The sequence below is a fragment of the Etheostoma cragini genome, chromosome 5 (genome assembly GCF_013103735.1).
Source record: "Etheostoma cragini isolate CJK2018 chromosome 5, CSU_Ecrag_1.0, whole genome shotgun sequence".
In the NCBI taxonomy this organism is placed as follows: Eukaryota; Metazoa; Chordata; class Actinopteri; order Perciformes; family Percidae; genus Etheostoma; species Etheostoma cragini.
This window is the reverse complement of record NC_048411.1, coordinates 27,497,401-27,514,221: the sequence shown is the minus strand read 5'-3', so window position 1 is coordinate 27,514,221 and position 16,821 is coordinate 27,497,401. Positions and strand designations below refer to the sequence as shown.

The 16,821-nt window shown below is 39.8% G+C and overlaps 1 protein-coding gene across 2 annotated transcripts; it reads right to left on the bottom strand.

The window, feature by feature from the left end:
- Positions 1 to 559: 559 nt before the first annotated feature.
- On the bottom strand, positions 560 to 15,530 carry LOC117944392 (protein HIRA). 2 transcript variants are annotated; one of them, XM_034871154.1, is made up of 25 exons: positions 15,494 to 15,530; positions 13,687 to 13,749; positions 13,281 to 13,391; positions 12,029 to 12,119; positions 11,752 to 11,846; positions 10,921 to 11,016; positions 9,857 to 10,017; positions 9,494 to 9,661; positions 9,288 to 9,401; positions 8,882 to 8,952; positions 8,531 to 8,636; positions 7,525 to 7,746; positions 7,102 to 7,187; positions 6,730 to 6,930; positions 6,403 to 6,546; positions 6,089 to 6,308; positions 5,662 to 5,769; positions 4,737 to 4,885; positions 4,458 to 4,619; positions 4,127 to 4,185; positions 3,497 to 3,602; positions 3,253 to 3,375; positions 3,002 to 3,165; positions 2,793 to 2,881; positions 560 to 1,903 (listed from the first exon to the last, which is right to left on the bottom strand). In XM_034871154.1, the coding sequence occupies exons 1-25, from the start codon at positions 15,528 to 15,530 to the stop codon at positions 1,787 to 1,789; spliced, it is 3,063 nt and encodes a 1,020-aa protein (XP_034727045.1). In that variant the 3' UTR covers positions 560 to 1,786. The 2 variants fall into 2 exon arrangements, with proteins under 2 accessions (XP_034727045.1, XP_034727046.1); XM_034871155.1 differs by having other exon boundaries at positions 1,745 to 1,903; positions 6,089 to 6,305.
- Positions 15,531 to 16,821: the final 1,291 nt, after the last annotated feature.

The following is a 16,821-nucleotide window of genomic DNA, read 5'->3' as shown; positions in this document are numbered from 1 at the left end:
GGTGAACCAATAACCCATCCGAGACAGGAGGCCTGTTTGATACACATACAGTAATATACCTTGCAGATTGTTTGTTTTTGCTTTCGGGAAGGCTGACATAAGCATATTTTCCTAGAGCAGCTACGGATATTCACAATAAACGTGTCTGTATGGGACTGTGGCACACTTTTACAGTAAAATGTTCCAAGTCTCTGCAGATCAGAGGATTCACAGTTAATGTTTTGTTAAACCTGTGTATTAAGATTTTTTTATTCCGCCTTTCTAAATGTTACAGCAACACCTGCAGGCTGGCAGGAGAATGTGGTAAACAGTAAATATATAGTCTGCCATGTCATGATAAAGGAACTTGGTTCTGAATTTATTCACCCAACACAATACAAATTGGACTTATTAAGTCCATTTATTATGTTAGACCCTTGTTTGATCATTTTGGTTAAAAAAAAAAAACGATTATTGTGTGTAACAATTGATTAAATTACATCAAAATTGAAAAATTGACATTAGTATTGAGAACTTGTACTTAGGTCTAACATTGTTGCAGTTCAAGATGCGACTGATACACATTCCTGCATCTCCTAATTGTTTTTGTTAACTTTGTTATTAAGTATGGCATTGTGTTCATGTTAGCTGATTTCTCACTTGATTTTAAGTAACAATGCACAATTGGCTGCTGTGCTTCCGGTTTTTGCACAAACCCATTGTCTACCATCTGAAATGCTCTAAGTGCTCTTTGAGTGACGTGTGAATGCTTCCGTGATTTAGAATCAGCTGCAAAGGGATACAAACACTGCATTTCTGCTGCATGGAACAGCTCTACTTAACTTGAGATCTGCTTTGGTTTTCCATTCACAAAAGTTGTGTATTGTGGAAGCAAGCGTTAAAACGTTTTGTTTTATTGAATTTAGCTGTTTCCAAATTAAAAATTGGTCGCGTAGAACCGAACTATGCAGTGGAAACGAGGAAAAATGCATAATTTTAATTTCTGAGATCCCTGCTGACTTTGTTTTCCAAAGTTCCATTGTATTTCAGAATTTAAATTCCAGTGGGGTTGTACATTTGATTATCTTCTTCGCTGTGACTTCACATTTAGGCATTTGCATTGTCACTTTTAAAGACAGCCAATATGCTCAGAAAAATCCCCCCATTGGCAGATTTAGCCTTTAAAAAGCCAATTGAACCATTTTGTCTGGATTCCCCTCATTTCCTTCACCTTGCAGATAGAGTTGTGTGGTTATTTCTACACTTAAAGGCATCACTTTGGTACAAGCATATTGCTCTTTTACATCCATTCTGATATGAATGAGCATCTCACCTCAACTCTTTCCCTCTGAGGAGGGACACAGACTTAAGGATTCACACGTGGCAGGAATCCAACCTGTGAACTTTCTATCAGCGCCTCTCTTAAGTTAATCTTTTTATGGTCATAATTAGGAGTGCAGGAGAGGGTCATAGGTCAGAAAAAACCCTTTTAGCAGGAAAAAAAAGACAAAAGACAAAGAAGTTCATACTGAGATCGTGATTAGAAAAAAATAAGACTAAGCACCAACCACTTCTCCCCGGTGAGCAACTGCACTGAAAATTCCCAGCGCTTGAAAAGCTGTGGACTGGCTGTCAATGAAGTTCTCCTAAAACACCCAGGATGTGTTTTTCAGCTTTCAGCCAGAACAGCGTTTCAAGCTTCCCAAGTTAAGAAAAAGCTGTCAGAGGTTTTCCGAGCCGAGCCGGGACAAACCTGATTTCATGATGAGTTTGAGTGTGTGTGTGTGTGTGTGTTTGTTGCACTGTGTTATTTGTTGCGCAGCAGCTCCAGCTGGTCCTGGTATTCAGTGAACAGTCTCTGGAATCGCAGGTTTTCAACGATGACGGGTAAAACCTCCCGCAGCAACTCACGCTTACGTAGACCCTAAACACGGAAAAACACATAGTTAGCAACATGTAACATGTTATTGTGTTGGCAGAGCTAGGGAGAGCTCCATTTATTAGCCATTAGCTTTGTTTGCACAGGTTGAAACAGGACTACAATGTTCACAATATGATGACCAGTAAAATATTATCAGAGTTTAAAAACAATCAGATGCAGGGAGGAAAATGGCCTTATATGAGTCAGAATTTCTTGCAACAGGTGTGAAAATTAAGCAGTGCAGAAACTTGTTTTTGATTAACTAATGAGTTGATCAACAGCAATTTAATTTCCAAATTTTTTTAAATTAATTGTTTAATAAGCAAAACAACAATGCTAAATAATTGGTGATAACAGCCTCTCCAAAGTAAAGATTTTCCACTTTTTTCTGTTTTGTCTCATAAATTGAATATCTTTTGGGTTTAAACTGTTGCCAACTAACGTTAGTAACTTCAAGCTCAGCACGGCGGCTGTCAGGTTCCTGGACTCTCTGTAGCCGGCGAGGAAAGAAAGTTCACTCGGTAACACCACTGTACAAAGCGACTGGACTGAGTTTTTCTTGGAGTTACGCTTTAAAGTTGATTGAATATGGATCTGACACATTGAGATAACAGTTGACCCACCTCTCATGTTCATGAGCGACTTGATCCAAATGGTATCAGGAGGTCCTGATTCTAAAGGCTTTATTAATTATTAATATGACATAAAGCAATCAACTCATTAAATTATTTCACCAAAAAACTAAGATATGGTCAATCTTGAAACTGGCGCTTCTGTCCTAATTATGCATTTAAACTGAAGTTTGACCCAGGTAGATTCACAAAAACCAGAGCCTTGGGAGACAAGACAGCTTTAGACAGGAGGAAGAAGAGGACATTGACATTTATCATACCAGAGTAGTGGGCTCCCAGGCTGTGGCCGCTGATTTGTGGACGGGACCCAGCAGTTCCTTACAGAGTTCTCTGAGACGATACTCTGAGCCTGCAGGTAACACACACACACTTCAGTCAAAACAAAAGAAATCTGACTCAACACTCCACATATACATTCAGTCCTGTGTGTTAAAAGTGTACAAACCCTTAGAGGGTGATAGTTTAGTACCTTCGTTGACGAGGAAGCGCGCGTAAATGAGCAGCCAGTAACGATACTCCTGCGCTGACTGCAGAGTCAGAGCAGACGCCAGCTGATTCTCCAGGAAGGCCATTGTCATGCTCTGCTGCAGGTGGTGCGGGGTGGAGGAGAGACGGGACGCCAGCCGACCAGCACTGCAGGCACCAGACATATGTTTTAATCTACTTTTTTATTACATTTCATCTGGACTGAGAAGGGGCAATTTCATATTTCTGTCATACTTAAGGTTGCGGCCCTGCATGACAGCCAGCGGCCCTGGGGATACTATTGCATCTTGGGTAGGCAGGCAGCTTCTGAAGTCAGCACACTGGACCAGAGAGTCTCCTTTATCTGCTATCAGAGTCCTGAGGGAGACACAACATAATTCTTAACAAGTTTAATTATTCAGTCGGTGTCTTGCTCTTTAAGAATAATTTAAACCAAACTCAGTGGTATTAGTACTGTGTCTCTACTCTTTAGTCTCACCATGTCTCCAGTGAGGAGCTGAAGCAGTAGGACTTCCCGTTGGATAGTCCAATGACTGGAACTCCCTGCTGGGTCAGCAAAGACTGAGACACTGTGGTATCTGCCCCTTCAAAACACAAACACAAGGTTTTTAGGGAGAATATTGTGGCTTGATTATCCAGACTCAATGATGTAAATACATACAATAGATAAGTTACATAAGTCAAAATAACGTGGTTTGAAGCCATGATCACGTGACGATAAATCTCTTTTGGACCATCTTCTTGACGAGGGAGATTCCAATAAATAATTTGTTGCATGTACTTTTAAAAGAAACAGTTCGACATTTAGGCAAATACACCGATTTGCTTTCTATTCAAGAGTAAGACGGATATCAATCTCATGTCTGTGTGTTAAGTACACAGCTGGAGTTTGGACATGGTTAGCCTAGGTAAACATAAACACTAAAACACACAGCAGCTCCTGCAACTTTTTTTATGTTTTAAATAAACTGAGCCCAAAACCATACTTATCACAGACGTGAGACTGATATAATCTCCTTAACTTCTCCCCAGGATAGAAAACTGATAAATCTATTCCCCAAAATGTTGAATTCTTCCTGTGTCATCATCACATGCTTCAGTGTCTCACCAGATAAAATAGTCAGCAGGGACTCGTTCTTCACCAAAGCCTTTTGTTTCTGAACGTCCCTGCACACAGAAAGAACCCAAATTAATAAAGCTATTTATTTGAAATCAGAAACAATATTACCAAACACCGCTGCTCTTGTATAGTTCTACATGAAAAGCTTTGACTGAAATGGCTTTTCTATCAACTTGTACAGAGGGAAAAAATAACTTCATATTATATAAAAATATCTCTGTAATGCACATATAAAACTAGGATTTTAATTAGTCTACATGGGAAATAACAGACAAGTTAGAAACATCCCTGATAAATAACAAAATCTGTGAGTGCAGACCAGACAGACAGCGTCGCTCCAGCTGTCAGAGCCATGACGAAGTGGGCGGTGCAATGCAGAGCTGACACCGGTGCGGACAGCTGGATGGCGGGAAGGAGCCGCCGCCCACAGGAAGAGAACACTGACAACATCCTGTCCTGACAGGCAACCGCGATAACGTCACTGAGGGAGAGAAAAAGTTGTAAAAAACTGATTTAGTGTTGTTGATTAATTTATTTATACAATCGATAAAGGCATAAAGACGAGCTCTATCTGTGAATGACACGCTGAGCGTCGTACCTGCTCCCTGCAGCAGTGACCACTGAGCTAGGCAGTAGTGTGTTCCAGTCTCGTCCGTCTCTAGAGCATCGCACCTGGCTGAGCTTTGAACCCGCAACCAACGACACCTCGTTCTCCACCTCCAGGAACACTGACGGCTCCATGCTCACCTACACACACATTTTCCATTTATAGTTTAACAACAGGTAGGCAGGAACCAGTGTTATCCTACCTGACTGATAATAAAAACCAATCAACCATCCTTTGTTTAGTACGTCAAAGCAGATCAAAGTGGCATTAACACAAAATTTCACTAAGAAAATTGGGTCAAAAGTAGTTTTGTTTGTAATGTGTTATACTGCTATGTACACATACTAAAGAAACATCAGTAATTATGGGTAGGAAGAGATGGTTGCTTATTTGTTTGCTTCTAACTCACATAAAAAAAGAAGAAAAGAGACAATTTTTAGATTGTTTCTATTGATGTTGTTGCAGTTCTGCTGGTCACCAGTAGAGGGAGATGACTACTACAAACTACTGTCAAATACAGCACAGTGAGGGAAAGCAAGTACAATCACTACAACTCCAGTTCTGTTTTTTTTTTTTTTTTTAAATGCTGTCTGCATTCTGCATTCCGGCAGATGCATTTTTCTGCAACAAACAAACACAAAGTAGGAATATAAAATTCAAAATATGTCACTTCATTTGGGTTGCAAACACATATTCCGCTAGCATAAAATAAATAACAATTTAAGGTGGGTAAAATGTACTAAGAGCTTAACATTCAGCAGAAAACAACATAAAGGTGGTTCTGTTCTAAATATAAATATCCTTTTTCCTGGAAGACAAAACCACCACAAAGAATTCAACACACACACACACACACACACACACACACAAACACACACACACACACACACACACACACACACACACTGTGTGTTACCTGCAGACTGAAGGCCTTCTTTATACTGGGCGTTGGTAGTTTGAGAGCAGCTGGAGGAGCGGGAGGAGCTGCCACCCTGCTGGGCTCCCGCTCTGCTGGAGAAATTATCTGACAGGAAGAGGAGGGACAAATCACACAGTCATCTCTCTCTCTTTCTCTCTCTCTCTCTTTTCCAAGGACATCTGCACAAAAGGAGCTTTTACTAGACCTTTTCAATATTACTTGCTATTCAATTCCATCGCCATTTAAGCCCCAAAAATATGCTTTGTGTAACTACAGGGTTAAATTAATGTCTTCACAACCTGAATATGTTCTTGTTCTGGTTTATTCATGTTTACATAAAGGCATGAATGGATCTCTTGGAGTTCAATGATTCACCGGGACCTGCATCCATCTATGTGTTAATCTTTTTCCTCCATCTCTCTACCTGCGTGAAGGGTTGGGCCATGGGTGCAGCCATCTTGTCTTTCCTAGGCCGTCCCTTTTTCCTCTTCTCCACCACCTCTCCTCCATCCATCAGCATCTCAGGTTTCCTCTTGATGAACGACAAGTTTTTGTTGATGGAGGCCATCTTGTCCTCGCTGTCACTGCTGGTTTCATCTTTTGTTTTTATGTCTTTCAGGGCGGAGATGCCGTCTTTTGGTCTGCTGATTGAACAGAAAAGCCCAGTTTTAGTTTTAGAGACGGCTTGTTGTTTTTTCTCACATTTGTACCATTTTTGACCCATACTGAGTTGATTACCTGTCTAGAGGCGTGAGTCCAGTAATGGAGGAGATGGCGGCTGTGACCCCTGGCGTGGCCTTTGACCGCTCCGTGAACCTGGAGTCCAAAGCTTTCATTGGCTCAATCTTGGATGCAGAAGTGAGCAGAAGGCTGGCCTTCAAACTGGAACGTAAGGGAACCAGAAAATAAGGAATAGTAGAGGAAGGAATGAGAAGATCAAGGGTGTTTTAATTTGACAGGTAAAAAAGAAAAAAAAGGGGGGGGGGGGGTGATAGAGAGTTAGGAGTGAGAAATCTGAAGAAGTTAACAAGCGCAGATAGAACATCACAGAAAAAGAGTTTGTACCCATCCTTGTTGTCTTCGAGCCCCTTGGCGGTGCTGTTGGGTGGAGGCGAGGTGAGCATGGGGTCATGACTGGGCCTAAGCCCCAGAGAAGTGGCCTGTCCTGGGCTGGAGTCTGAGCTGAGCTGGGGGGTGAGCTGGTTGGACATGGAGGAGCCCGAGGGCAGGATGGGAGCACTGTTGAACAGAGCCGGCGAGAAATCCCTGCAGAGACAGAAGGACTATTTTATTGTACTTTCTCCATATTTAGTATTTTTTTGTTGCGCATTTGTTGTCAATTTATTACGATGTTTTTTTGCTTATGTTATGTCTATTTGCATGCATTTTCTAATATTTGAGCTCTCGTGGCCACCGTAGTGTTTCATGTTTTTGTACCCCGTGTCCAGCTGAGCGATGCAGAGCGGTGTGATTCGTCTTCTGCCGTCTGCGGTTCTCGTCTCCACCTGCTTCTTCAGAAGGTTCTGCAAGATCACAAAATAACAAATTAAAAATTATCAGAAAACTATTTTTTTTTAAATAATATGTTAATGCAAATTTTACATATATGTAAATATGTATCCAACACATCACAGATATTTCAAAATGCGCTGCTTCCAAGTTATTCTACAATTTGTGAGTTTCTTTGTCTTTTCCACGCAACCTGAATAATAAAACACTGCAAATATGTTATCAATGCAGAGTCAGAAACTCTGATCTGTGACTTCATATTTTAAAATACAGGCAATCCTAAACAGAAACGTGTGTATAAAAAGCACACAAAAAATAAACAAACAAAACAAAAACATTTCAGTTTCCCACCTTCCTTATGTCTTCCAGAGACTCTCCGTTCATCACACTGTTGAGTTTGGGGGCTGAGGATTCGGGCCCGGTGCTTCCTGGCCCCGAGTTGGCCTGGGCCGAGTTCTGTCGCTCCTGCTGGTATTTGAGCATCTCGGGGTTCTCGATGATGGTGGTGGAAAGCTGAGCCTCAGTGCTGGTTATAGCCAGACTCTTACCGTAAATGTTCTGATGGATGCTGTTCTGTACGTCAGAGAAAGAGAGAGAGGAAGTTTCATTTAGGTTCTTTATGTTCTTGACGGAATAATTGAAAGAGGTTGTGTTTTTGTATTTTTTTCCCCCAGGTGGCATTGACCAATTACAAGCCAACCAGGGCTTGTAAACATAAATCACATAACTCAGGTGACTCCGTTTTCACTTTCCTTCTTGGCTTCATTCCGCTCATGGAAACCGACAAATTTTATAACGGAACCACAAATGAATTGCATACATACATTACAAAATATATCCACAATCTGAAGGCGTTTCTAGAACTTAAACTGGTATTACAACAGTCTTGTCTTGCTTTACCTTTCTGGTGTTCATACTAGGTAAGAACAGTTGAAACAAACAAACCGCTGCTTTCAAGTGTCAAACCAGACCTCGTTGGTTTATTCTTACCCTTTATGAATGAAAAACTACTGGATAACAGAGGTAAGTATGTGTTTTCTCATCAATAAAGCTCAGCTGGTTTAAAGTTTGTTCTAGAGATAACAAAATGCAATGTAGGCATCTTAAAAAAAGGCAGAGACTAAAAGGCAACACCAAGATGTCTACAAACGTAACTCTGTTTTCTTGAAAACTTTTTTCAAAGTCAACAGAAAAAAGCAAATGCAGGAAAGTTTATTTAAGAACATTCTGGTTAGGAATCAGTATTATGACGGGAAAAGTTTCCCATATATATATATATATATATATATATATATATGTATATATGAGTACTTCATTTTGGTTTATTATTGTGTTTCTTCCATGATTTGTGTCTAACCTTCTCCTCCTCGTTCAGTGGGTCTCCCAGTTCATCCAGTGAGAAGTCCAGGTAGGCCACAGTGCCATCCATCGAACACACTAACATCCCCAGACCTGTCAGAGTCCTGACAAACACAATTCTAATTTAGAGACACGGAGGGTGTAGCAGTGATGTCTTAAAATCCTGTTCATGGACATAGAGTAGTGCTGGATAGTGTGGCAGGGTCAACTGTGACACTGCAACAAAAAATAATTCATCAAGCCAAACAGCATTTTCCCAATGGAGTGCGATTGTAAAAATAGGCATTTGTAAGATAAACTTATGACGGGAGATGTGTGATGGCCCTAAAATGCCTTTCAAAAAACGTACCAGGAAATGTCCATTATTGATTTATCAAACAGATCGTGGATGACCACCAGGGGACGCTTCAGAGAGGTCAGCTGAAGAGGAGAAACAGGAAACATTATTATCACCAGGCACTAAACAGTAGGAACTTTCTACTGAGAAGTCCCTCAAACACAATCATTCAACATTTAAAAAAGTTGATATTAAAATGGATGGGTAGCCTTTCTCGCTGACGCTAATGTGTGATGAACAGCATAGATGGCGCGAATGTACTGTAACAGTAACGCATTACTTTACATAAACACTAGTATTGTAAAGTAACGTATGACTTTCAAATGGAAGTAACTAGTAATATGTGATATTGAATTAAAGAGTCAGTTGCCCAATAGTGATGACCATTTTCTAAAACAAAGTGAAGTGTGAAACTGACCCAGACGGAGAGCGATCGGTCTTTGCTGCCGACTGCGCAGCAGCAATACGGACAGCCGGGTTTTGGAGCGCTGCCGTTCTTCTGTTTCTTCTTAAAAATCTTTGGGTTGAATTTCTACAGAGAAAGAAACCAGATTCATCAGTATGCAGACAGATGTTAATAAGTATACTTTTAAAATGTTGAACATCAGACCAAAACTTCCTTACCACCACAGTGACAGCTTTACGGTGGCCCACAAAGTCCATATTAGTCTTCCAGCCGTCTCTCTCTACGATCTGTGCAGTGGGACCGGAATTGTTCATGGCGTGAGCTGATACCAGGTACTGGCCATCTGGAGACCAGGAGAGACGCAGGACATGGGTCGTCCCGCCGCACTGAGACACAGATAGAGATGCCAAAAACATATTAAAACCCCCACTTGGTGTGCTGTGGCAGAACTGGCAGGAAAACAGACAGATGTTAGAAATAAAAGAGTGAAAATGCATAACGTATGTGGACGTTCCCATGTACTAATGTCAACCACCTGCTCGCCACTGCATCATAAAACAAAGCAGACAGTGTTGTTGTACCTCGCTGAAGGGCTTGGTGATGTTGGCCTCCATCTGCCAGTCCATGGTCCTCCACACTCGAAGGCTGTGGTCGTCAGCCTGGGAGGCGATGTATTTCCCCACCGGATCCCACGTCAGACCTTTAACCAACCCAGTGTGTCCTCGCAGCCATGTCACCATCTCTGGAGAGACACAGAAGACAGAGACATCATGTCATAGGTGTCATTATAAACCAAACGAAGAATCAATTAGTAGAAAAATAAGCAGCACATTAATAGATAATGAAAATGATTGCCATTTGCAACCATGTATGCAATATAAATTGCAATACAGTGCGGAGAGAATTTTTCAGTATGTTGCATTTTCAGGAAAAACAATTGATTTTTAATGTGGAGGTTTTGATCCGTAGTAGTATCAAGAATGATACTTTGCTAGTGTTATGGGAAAATTACATTTTGGCATTATTTCATATATCCCTCTATATTATGCATGTATTATTATTCATATAATTATTCACAATGCTTTTCATGTTGTATGAATTTTAATATCCCTTCCCTATGTGTCCTTCCTGAAGGAGAGACTATGTTTGTCTCTGCATTTTTCCTTCAAGGAGAATGCGATGGAGTCTGAAGGAGACTTTTGTTCAGTGCTACGTTTATCAAAGCAAGTCCAAGGTCAGGACCGTAGCTAAAACATCCAAAGACATGTCTCGTTTTCGTTCAGCTAAAATAAAAGGACGGTAGTTTGAGGAATGAGGGACAGTTGCAGAAACGTAAAAGGCTCCAACTTGTCAATTGTTTAGACAATATTAGACGTGTTTTCCATTGTTTAGACAATATTAGACGTGTTTTCCAAAACAAGGCATTTTCTCCTCTAGGGAAAACAGGCTATACGACGGGGATGCTACTGTTTTACTCTGACACTGTCACACTGTTACTGCTGTATACGCTGTGAACACTGAAAAATCTCCTTTAATTTTGCTCATGATTAAGGAAATGAGATTAGGTCAAGAAGGACTTTGCAAAAAATTCTGTTAATTCCTTTAATTATTGCAAATTATACATTTTAAGTTGTTTTACACCCACCTGGAAATTTGCGAGCGTTCCAGATGACAATTGTGTTGTCCACGCTGCAGGAGGCCAGCCACACGTCATGTGGAGACCAAGCCACGTCCATCACATCTACAGACAAAACACACTGAAATCACTGCCTGAGTCTAAAGACGTGTTGCTATTTAGAGGTTCCCTGTGGATTTTTTATTTCTCTTTCTTTTCTTTACTTGTGCAATGCACACGCACAAGGATGCATATGCAGGTGAAGCTATATACATCCCCTCCAATGGTTTCACTGTTCCACTGAGCTACAGATGGATACAGATAACACACCAACGTGCAAAGGCAAGCAAGAAGCATGATGTAAATAATGCCAATTTAAAATACAAAAATCTGTATTGCAAATGCAAGGAAGGGAGAAAATGCACTGCAAATATATGCTAGAAAAAAAACAGACATGCTAGTTAATTTACTTGTGTGTGTTTAATGTTTTCTTTGTGCATTTTGTGGATATATTGTGTTGCCTGCGTACACAGATCGGGTATAAAATGCTGACAGCTAAATGGTGTAAAGTGTGACTGAATTTCACTGTAGATGATTCCAGTAGTGGCACGTTAAGCAGTGTGCATCTGCCTTTGTCTGAAAAACAACACAGACGATGCGTTTACTTGAAACTTGTAAGCCTGGTGGTGCATTCAAAGTTAATGGAAAATAACCTATTACCCTGTTTTTTTAAGTATCGATCCAGGCACCGTTTTAAAAGTATTAGTGGAAAAGTATCGCATTAGCACCGGTATTGGCGGAAAAAGAAAAATGATACCCAACACTAGTGTTAACAGAGTTTTAGTGTGTTTTGCGTCTTACCTCCAGTGTGGTTCCTCAGGATGGTAACACACCGCCACTGCTCCACATTGGCCAGCTTACTGCTCGACCCAAACACTGTGCTTGGACCGATGAATCTACAGAGAAAACAAACGGTCAAAACACAAACAGCATAATATTAATTTTGATTTAGAAACTTTTGTGGTTTAAAATACTAAGAAATGCATATACAAATATAATATTACTTTCTAAATCATCAATTGTGAACTGTAACAGCAAAAACAGCATTTGTATTTGCAGACGCTGAGTGTGTACATACGCAGCTCTCTTCCACACCATGACCAGCTTGTCGTCTCCTCCTGATGCCAGGTACAGCCCATTGTTGGACCAGCGCACACAGTTCACACAGGCTGCAGAGACAAATATACACTCGGGTTATAAATATAACTAACTAGGCAGTGTGTTATGATGGGCATTAATAGTGCCTGCAATATAGTAGTGCAACACGTTCCTATTATTAAATCTGACTGCTTGCACAGTTATTTGGAACACTTTCACATTAGTGCAATTCACACTCTTCTGCTGCTGAAGACTGGGCAGCAGTAGTTGTAGAATAAAAATATAGAAAAAGATTTAAACCACTTCTGCTTAAATCACTTCTTACAACACATTTTTTATAGACCTGCTTTTATGCGATATTGTTTTGTTGACCCATCACCGGTTAACTCAATTTTAGTTATTTGTTGTTTTAACGCTGCCCCATATTCTATTTTCATTATTATAATGTGTATATTTTTGTATGTGCTTTTGTTTATCCTGTTAAAGCACTTGGCAAACTATTGTTTATAAAAAGGTGCTATGTATAAATTCTCAGTGTAACCCACCAGATTTTAGTGGTGGTTAGCACTGCGGATAAATTGATTTTCTCTGGCACTCTTTGTGAAACGTTCTTGCCATGGAAAAGATACTCAAATATGATATCTTCCCAGTTTCCCTATGAGATTTTAAAAATTAACTCTAACCCATTACGCCATTTTCTTCTTGTATGCATTTAGGTAAGTGGCTACAAAGGCTTTCTCAGTTTTTACTTAAGACTTAATTGTATTCTTATTTTCCCTTAAGGGTGCTTGTCTTAAAAAGGCACAATGAGTATAATTTTCCTAAAAAACAAACAATGTATAGACCAAAATATTCCCTCTCAGTCATCACTTATGAAATGTGTGTCTGCATCCGCAGAGATCCTGCCCTCTGCCTGTACTTGCTTATCTTGCTATGTTTGGGATGTTTCCGGGCATCAAGCTCAATATAAGGTAGCAACCAGCTGCCAGATCATGAACACACATTTAAGGGGACGCTAAAAAAATGGCAGATACAGCAACAAAAGAAGAAGTTGGAGCAGTGTTTGTGGTAGCAACAGTGTTTTACTGCATTTGTGACACTACAAGTATTGTTTATAGTATAGATGTATATGTTATAGAAGAACTACTCTGCATAAAAAAGAAGTATTTACATTGGGGTAAATTAATCAATACAAAAATTAACCAAACAACTCTAAAGACAAGGCTGGTTACCTAGGTGATTGTCCATCTGGCACAGCATTTTGGGAATATTCTCATTCTTCTCGTCATCCTCTCTGAGGACTGGGGCCATGTTCCAGATCATTACCTTGCCAGAATCCTCCCCTGAAAACAAATCCAATATGAAAACCTGTACAGCCCTGACTTTCTGTTCCATGACAGCAGGATTAAGACATCTCTGTGTTTTACTTTGAAAATCTATATACAGTCCTAGGCTGCAGGAGAACATTTAGTATGATGTGATGCAGATTCAAACCTGTTTAAGAAACACATACACCGACGATGTACATATCATCAGCCCAGTACTCCATCAAGCACTGGATATTATCTAAATGAAATTTCATTTCCGTAACATCCTACAACATTGAAGCGGTTTCAGGGCCAAATGATCTCGTCTTACCTTGCCCACCCGTTGCAAATTTTGTCCCATCAGGGTGGATGTCAACTGAAAATATGGGTTTGCCTGTGGAACAAAACATGTCAACATTTAATGTTATTTGTCAAATCATAGTTTTGATGAGATTTTCTCTTTACAGGCATACAGGGGTACTGTGGGTGGCATAAACACAATAATACATCATTAAAATGTAGGACCAAAAACCTTTGGTTGGGTTATAGCTGTTGCTAGCCCAATTTTCAACTTGACAATTAGTCCCTAATTTGGCTTTAGCATGTACAGTGTAATTCTGTGATTAACAAATCTTTTAACGTCAGGCATTGCTAAACCGCCACAAAATAGACCACAGTCTCCCATTTGATGAGATTTTGGCATTTAATAGGACTTTTGCTTTTAGATGTTTTATTAGAGACAACACATGACCAAAATAGTTGTACATTATGTAATTATGTTACTTGGGGATGGAAATACAATAAAATATATTATTTTCCTTGGTGCTGTGGACCCACTGGAACCCCTCAAGGACCCCGGACCCCACTTTGTGAACCACTGGTGTAATTAAAATATACAGCTTTTAGTATCACAAAACCACAATACACTACAGATATGGAAATATAATAAAATACACATCAACAACACCCTAAACCTTGGTCATTTGCAGTACAATTAGCTAAAATGGTTACAGCTCTGCTTTGCCAGAACGTAACCTTTATGGTGAAACATTTTATATCAGTAATTAAATTGATTCCAGTTGGTAATGAGTTCCAGAGTTGACTCTTGACCCTTTATGGAGATGATCTGGATGTGGTATTTTACAGTTAAAAACGAAAATGAATAAAGCTCTCAAAGCTAGGTCAATTGTATCCTTTTAGCATGTTACAGTGTTGCCACGGGACAGGCTTTATGTTTCAGTGCCTGGTTGTATAAGGATCCAAGACATTTTATTGTAGATGTAGAGGCTAAAGCCCAAATATTTTAACTTGTGCACAGTGGAAGAAGGAAACTCATGTTCGCTGCTTATTTAGAGTGTCAAAGAGCATCTCTACAGAAAGTTATTAAATCAAGAAAAAAATACCAAACGTCTGCTGTTTGCAGCTTTTAAATTGAAGTGTTTGCTTGCTGTCTCTACTGTAACGGTCAGTCATGTCAGTTATGGGACGTTAGATAAGACAAGACATGTGTTTTGGACATGTCCATTGCACATCTGGTTTTCCAGCATGTGGACACTTACGAATCTTAAGGATGCTTCACAGGCTAAAAGAATAATCTTAAAAACGAGTTACTTGACTCTAATGACATTAGCTAGCTAACATTAATCGTCAGCTGCACCCTAAATTCAGGCCATTTCCCCAACGGTTAACTTTCCCAAACTGACAGCTAGGAGAGACACTTTCTTTTAGCTCCACGACAAGATTGTTCACTGTAACAAAAACAAGGCGTGTTTGCTAAAATCAAAAAACGGAAAAACAAATCACTTTCAGACAACAACTTTGAAATGGGTCATTTTGAAGGTAAGTTAGCTAGCGTCAGGGCAACCGAGCTAGCCGTGGGGGGGCTAACTAACGTTAGCTAGCAAGCTAATGTTAGCAAACATAATATATTTTGAGCATAGAGGAGTGGTACTGATGTTGACAAAAACGCCAGACGTGTGTGTTCATTTGTTGAATAAAGTATTGTATGTGAGTGACTATGAAGTGACAAAAGTCGAACAAGTGTTGACCACCACCACCATCATGCCTCCTTATCATTTCACCCCCCCTGCCGACAACAAAAGCCCAACTTGGTCCAACAGATTCCTGCACAAGCTTACCGTTGTGGCTCACCCAGCTCGGTTTCAGCAGCTTCATTTTTTTTTTCTATTTCCCCCCCTGTCTTATATTCAACAAAAATCCATCCGGCGACCAGTTCGGCAGACGAATAAACGCTAACCCAATCCCTTTGTTTCAAACTCCGTCCGAGACTTTGTTGTTTTTGTGATTCAACTCCATCTCTGCGGCAGCATCCCCCGAGTCTCCGAGCCAGAGCAGCGGCAGACAGGCGGCTCAGTCCGGACGACAGGAGAGGTAACACCAGGCGACTATGGAGTGTTTCCGTTACGGTTTGACCGCGAGCAGGAAAAAGCGTGCAGAGCGGTTGTCACAATAGTTCTGCGGCGGAGGGACTTGTACACTTTTAAATGAAATACTTGTAAACAATAGTCGGTAGCATAATGTCATGATTTATATGCACTCATGTATTTAATTTAGTTAAATGTATTAATCTCAATGGCAAAACAATCATCAAATGTGTCACGTCGGTGTACAAATACTTTATACGTCTTTTATTTTGAAAGGTCACATGCTGTAGTGCGCAAACTCAGAATTTAAACTGTCAAGAAGAGCATGTAGAGGCAGTGGGGTCCGCGTGTTTTAACGATAGACTGTAAAAAGCTTTGTACAACAAAAAACATCTTGCATCGGTTTTTTAATATTTAGGTCTCAAATGTGATGCATGTCCAACAACGTTTGACCTGTTTTCAATTTCAATCCTTAAAAGATGATGATTTAGTCAATCAAACAAAAATGTCTACTTTCCCATACACTCATTGTTATAATGTCATAAAGTTACTTGTTATTTCAATTTCTCACTTCAATATATTCTAATGGGTTAAAACAACTTTTATTTCAAACAATTCATCCCCCTAGAAGAATTTTGTATTTGCTTCAATATGTTTACATTGATGAAAGGCTTATCCTTATGTCCCTATGTCGACTAAAATTATTATAAAGCTGGAGATCCTTAAATCATTAATGCAAGACATATACTGTAAACAACAGTGATTTTATTCACAGACAGTGTATAGTACAATTCAGTTTCACCCCAGGATAATGAACACAAACATGAAAATCCATAGTGAGGAAACTGGGACAATAGCTTCATTTGATTTTTCCCATAAAGAGACAAATGAGTAAAAACACGAGATGTACAAAATAGTTGGATGATCTGTTTTTTTTTTCTTCCAGGAAGTCACTCCTCTAACATTACCAGTATCTTAAGTGTGTGCATGTCAGATAATAGGCTATACAATTCAATTGTTTTCTTTACATAAACAGAAAAATACTACAAAAAACAAACCCATATTCTTTCTTTAGAGTAGTC

Coding starts and splice junctions, on each gene's coding strand:
- LOC117944392 (XM_034871154.1), bottom strand. CDS start 15,530: ATGAAGCTGCTGAAACCGAGCTGGGTGAGCCACAACG. Junction 12,120..13,280: donor CCAGATGGACAATCACCTAG/GTAACCAGCCTT, acceptor TTGTCTCTGCAG/CCTGTGTGAACTGTGTGCGC. Junction 10,018..10,920: donor GAACGCTCGCAAATTTCCAG/GTGGGTGTAAAA, acceptor GTGTCTCTCCAG/AGATGGTGACATGGCTGCGA.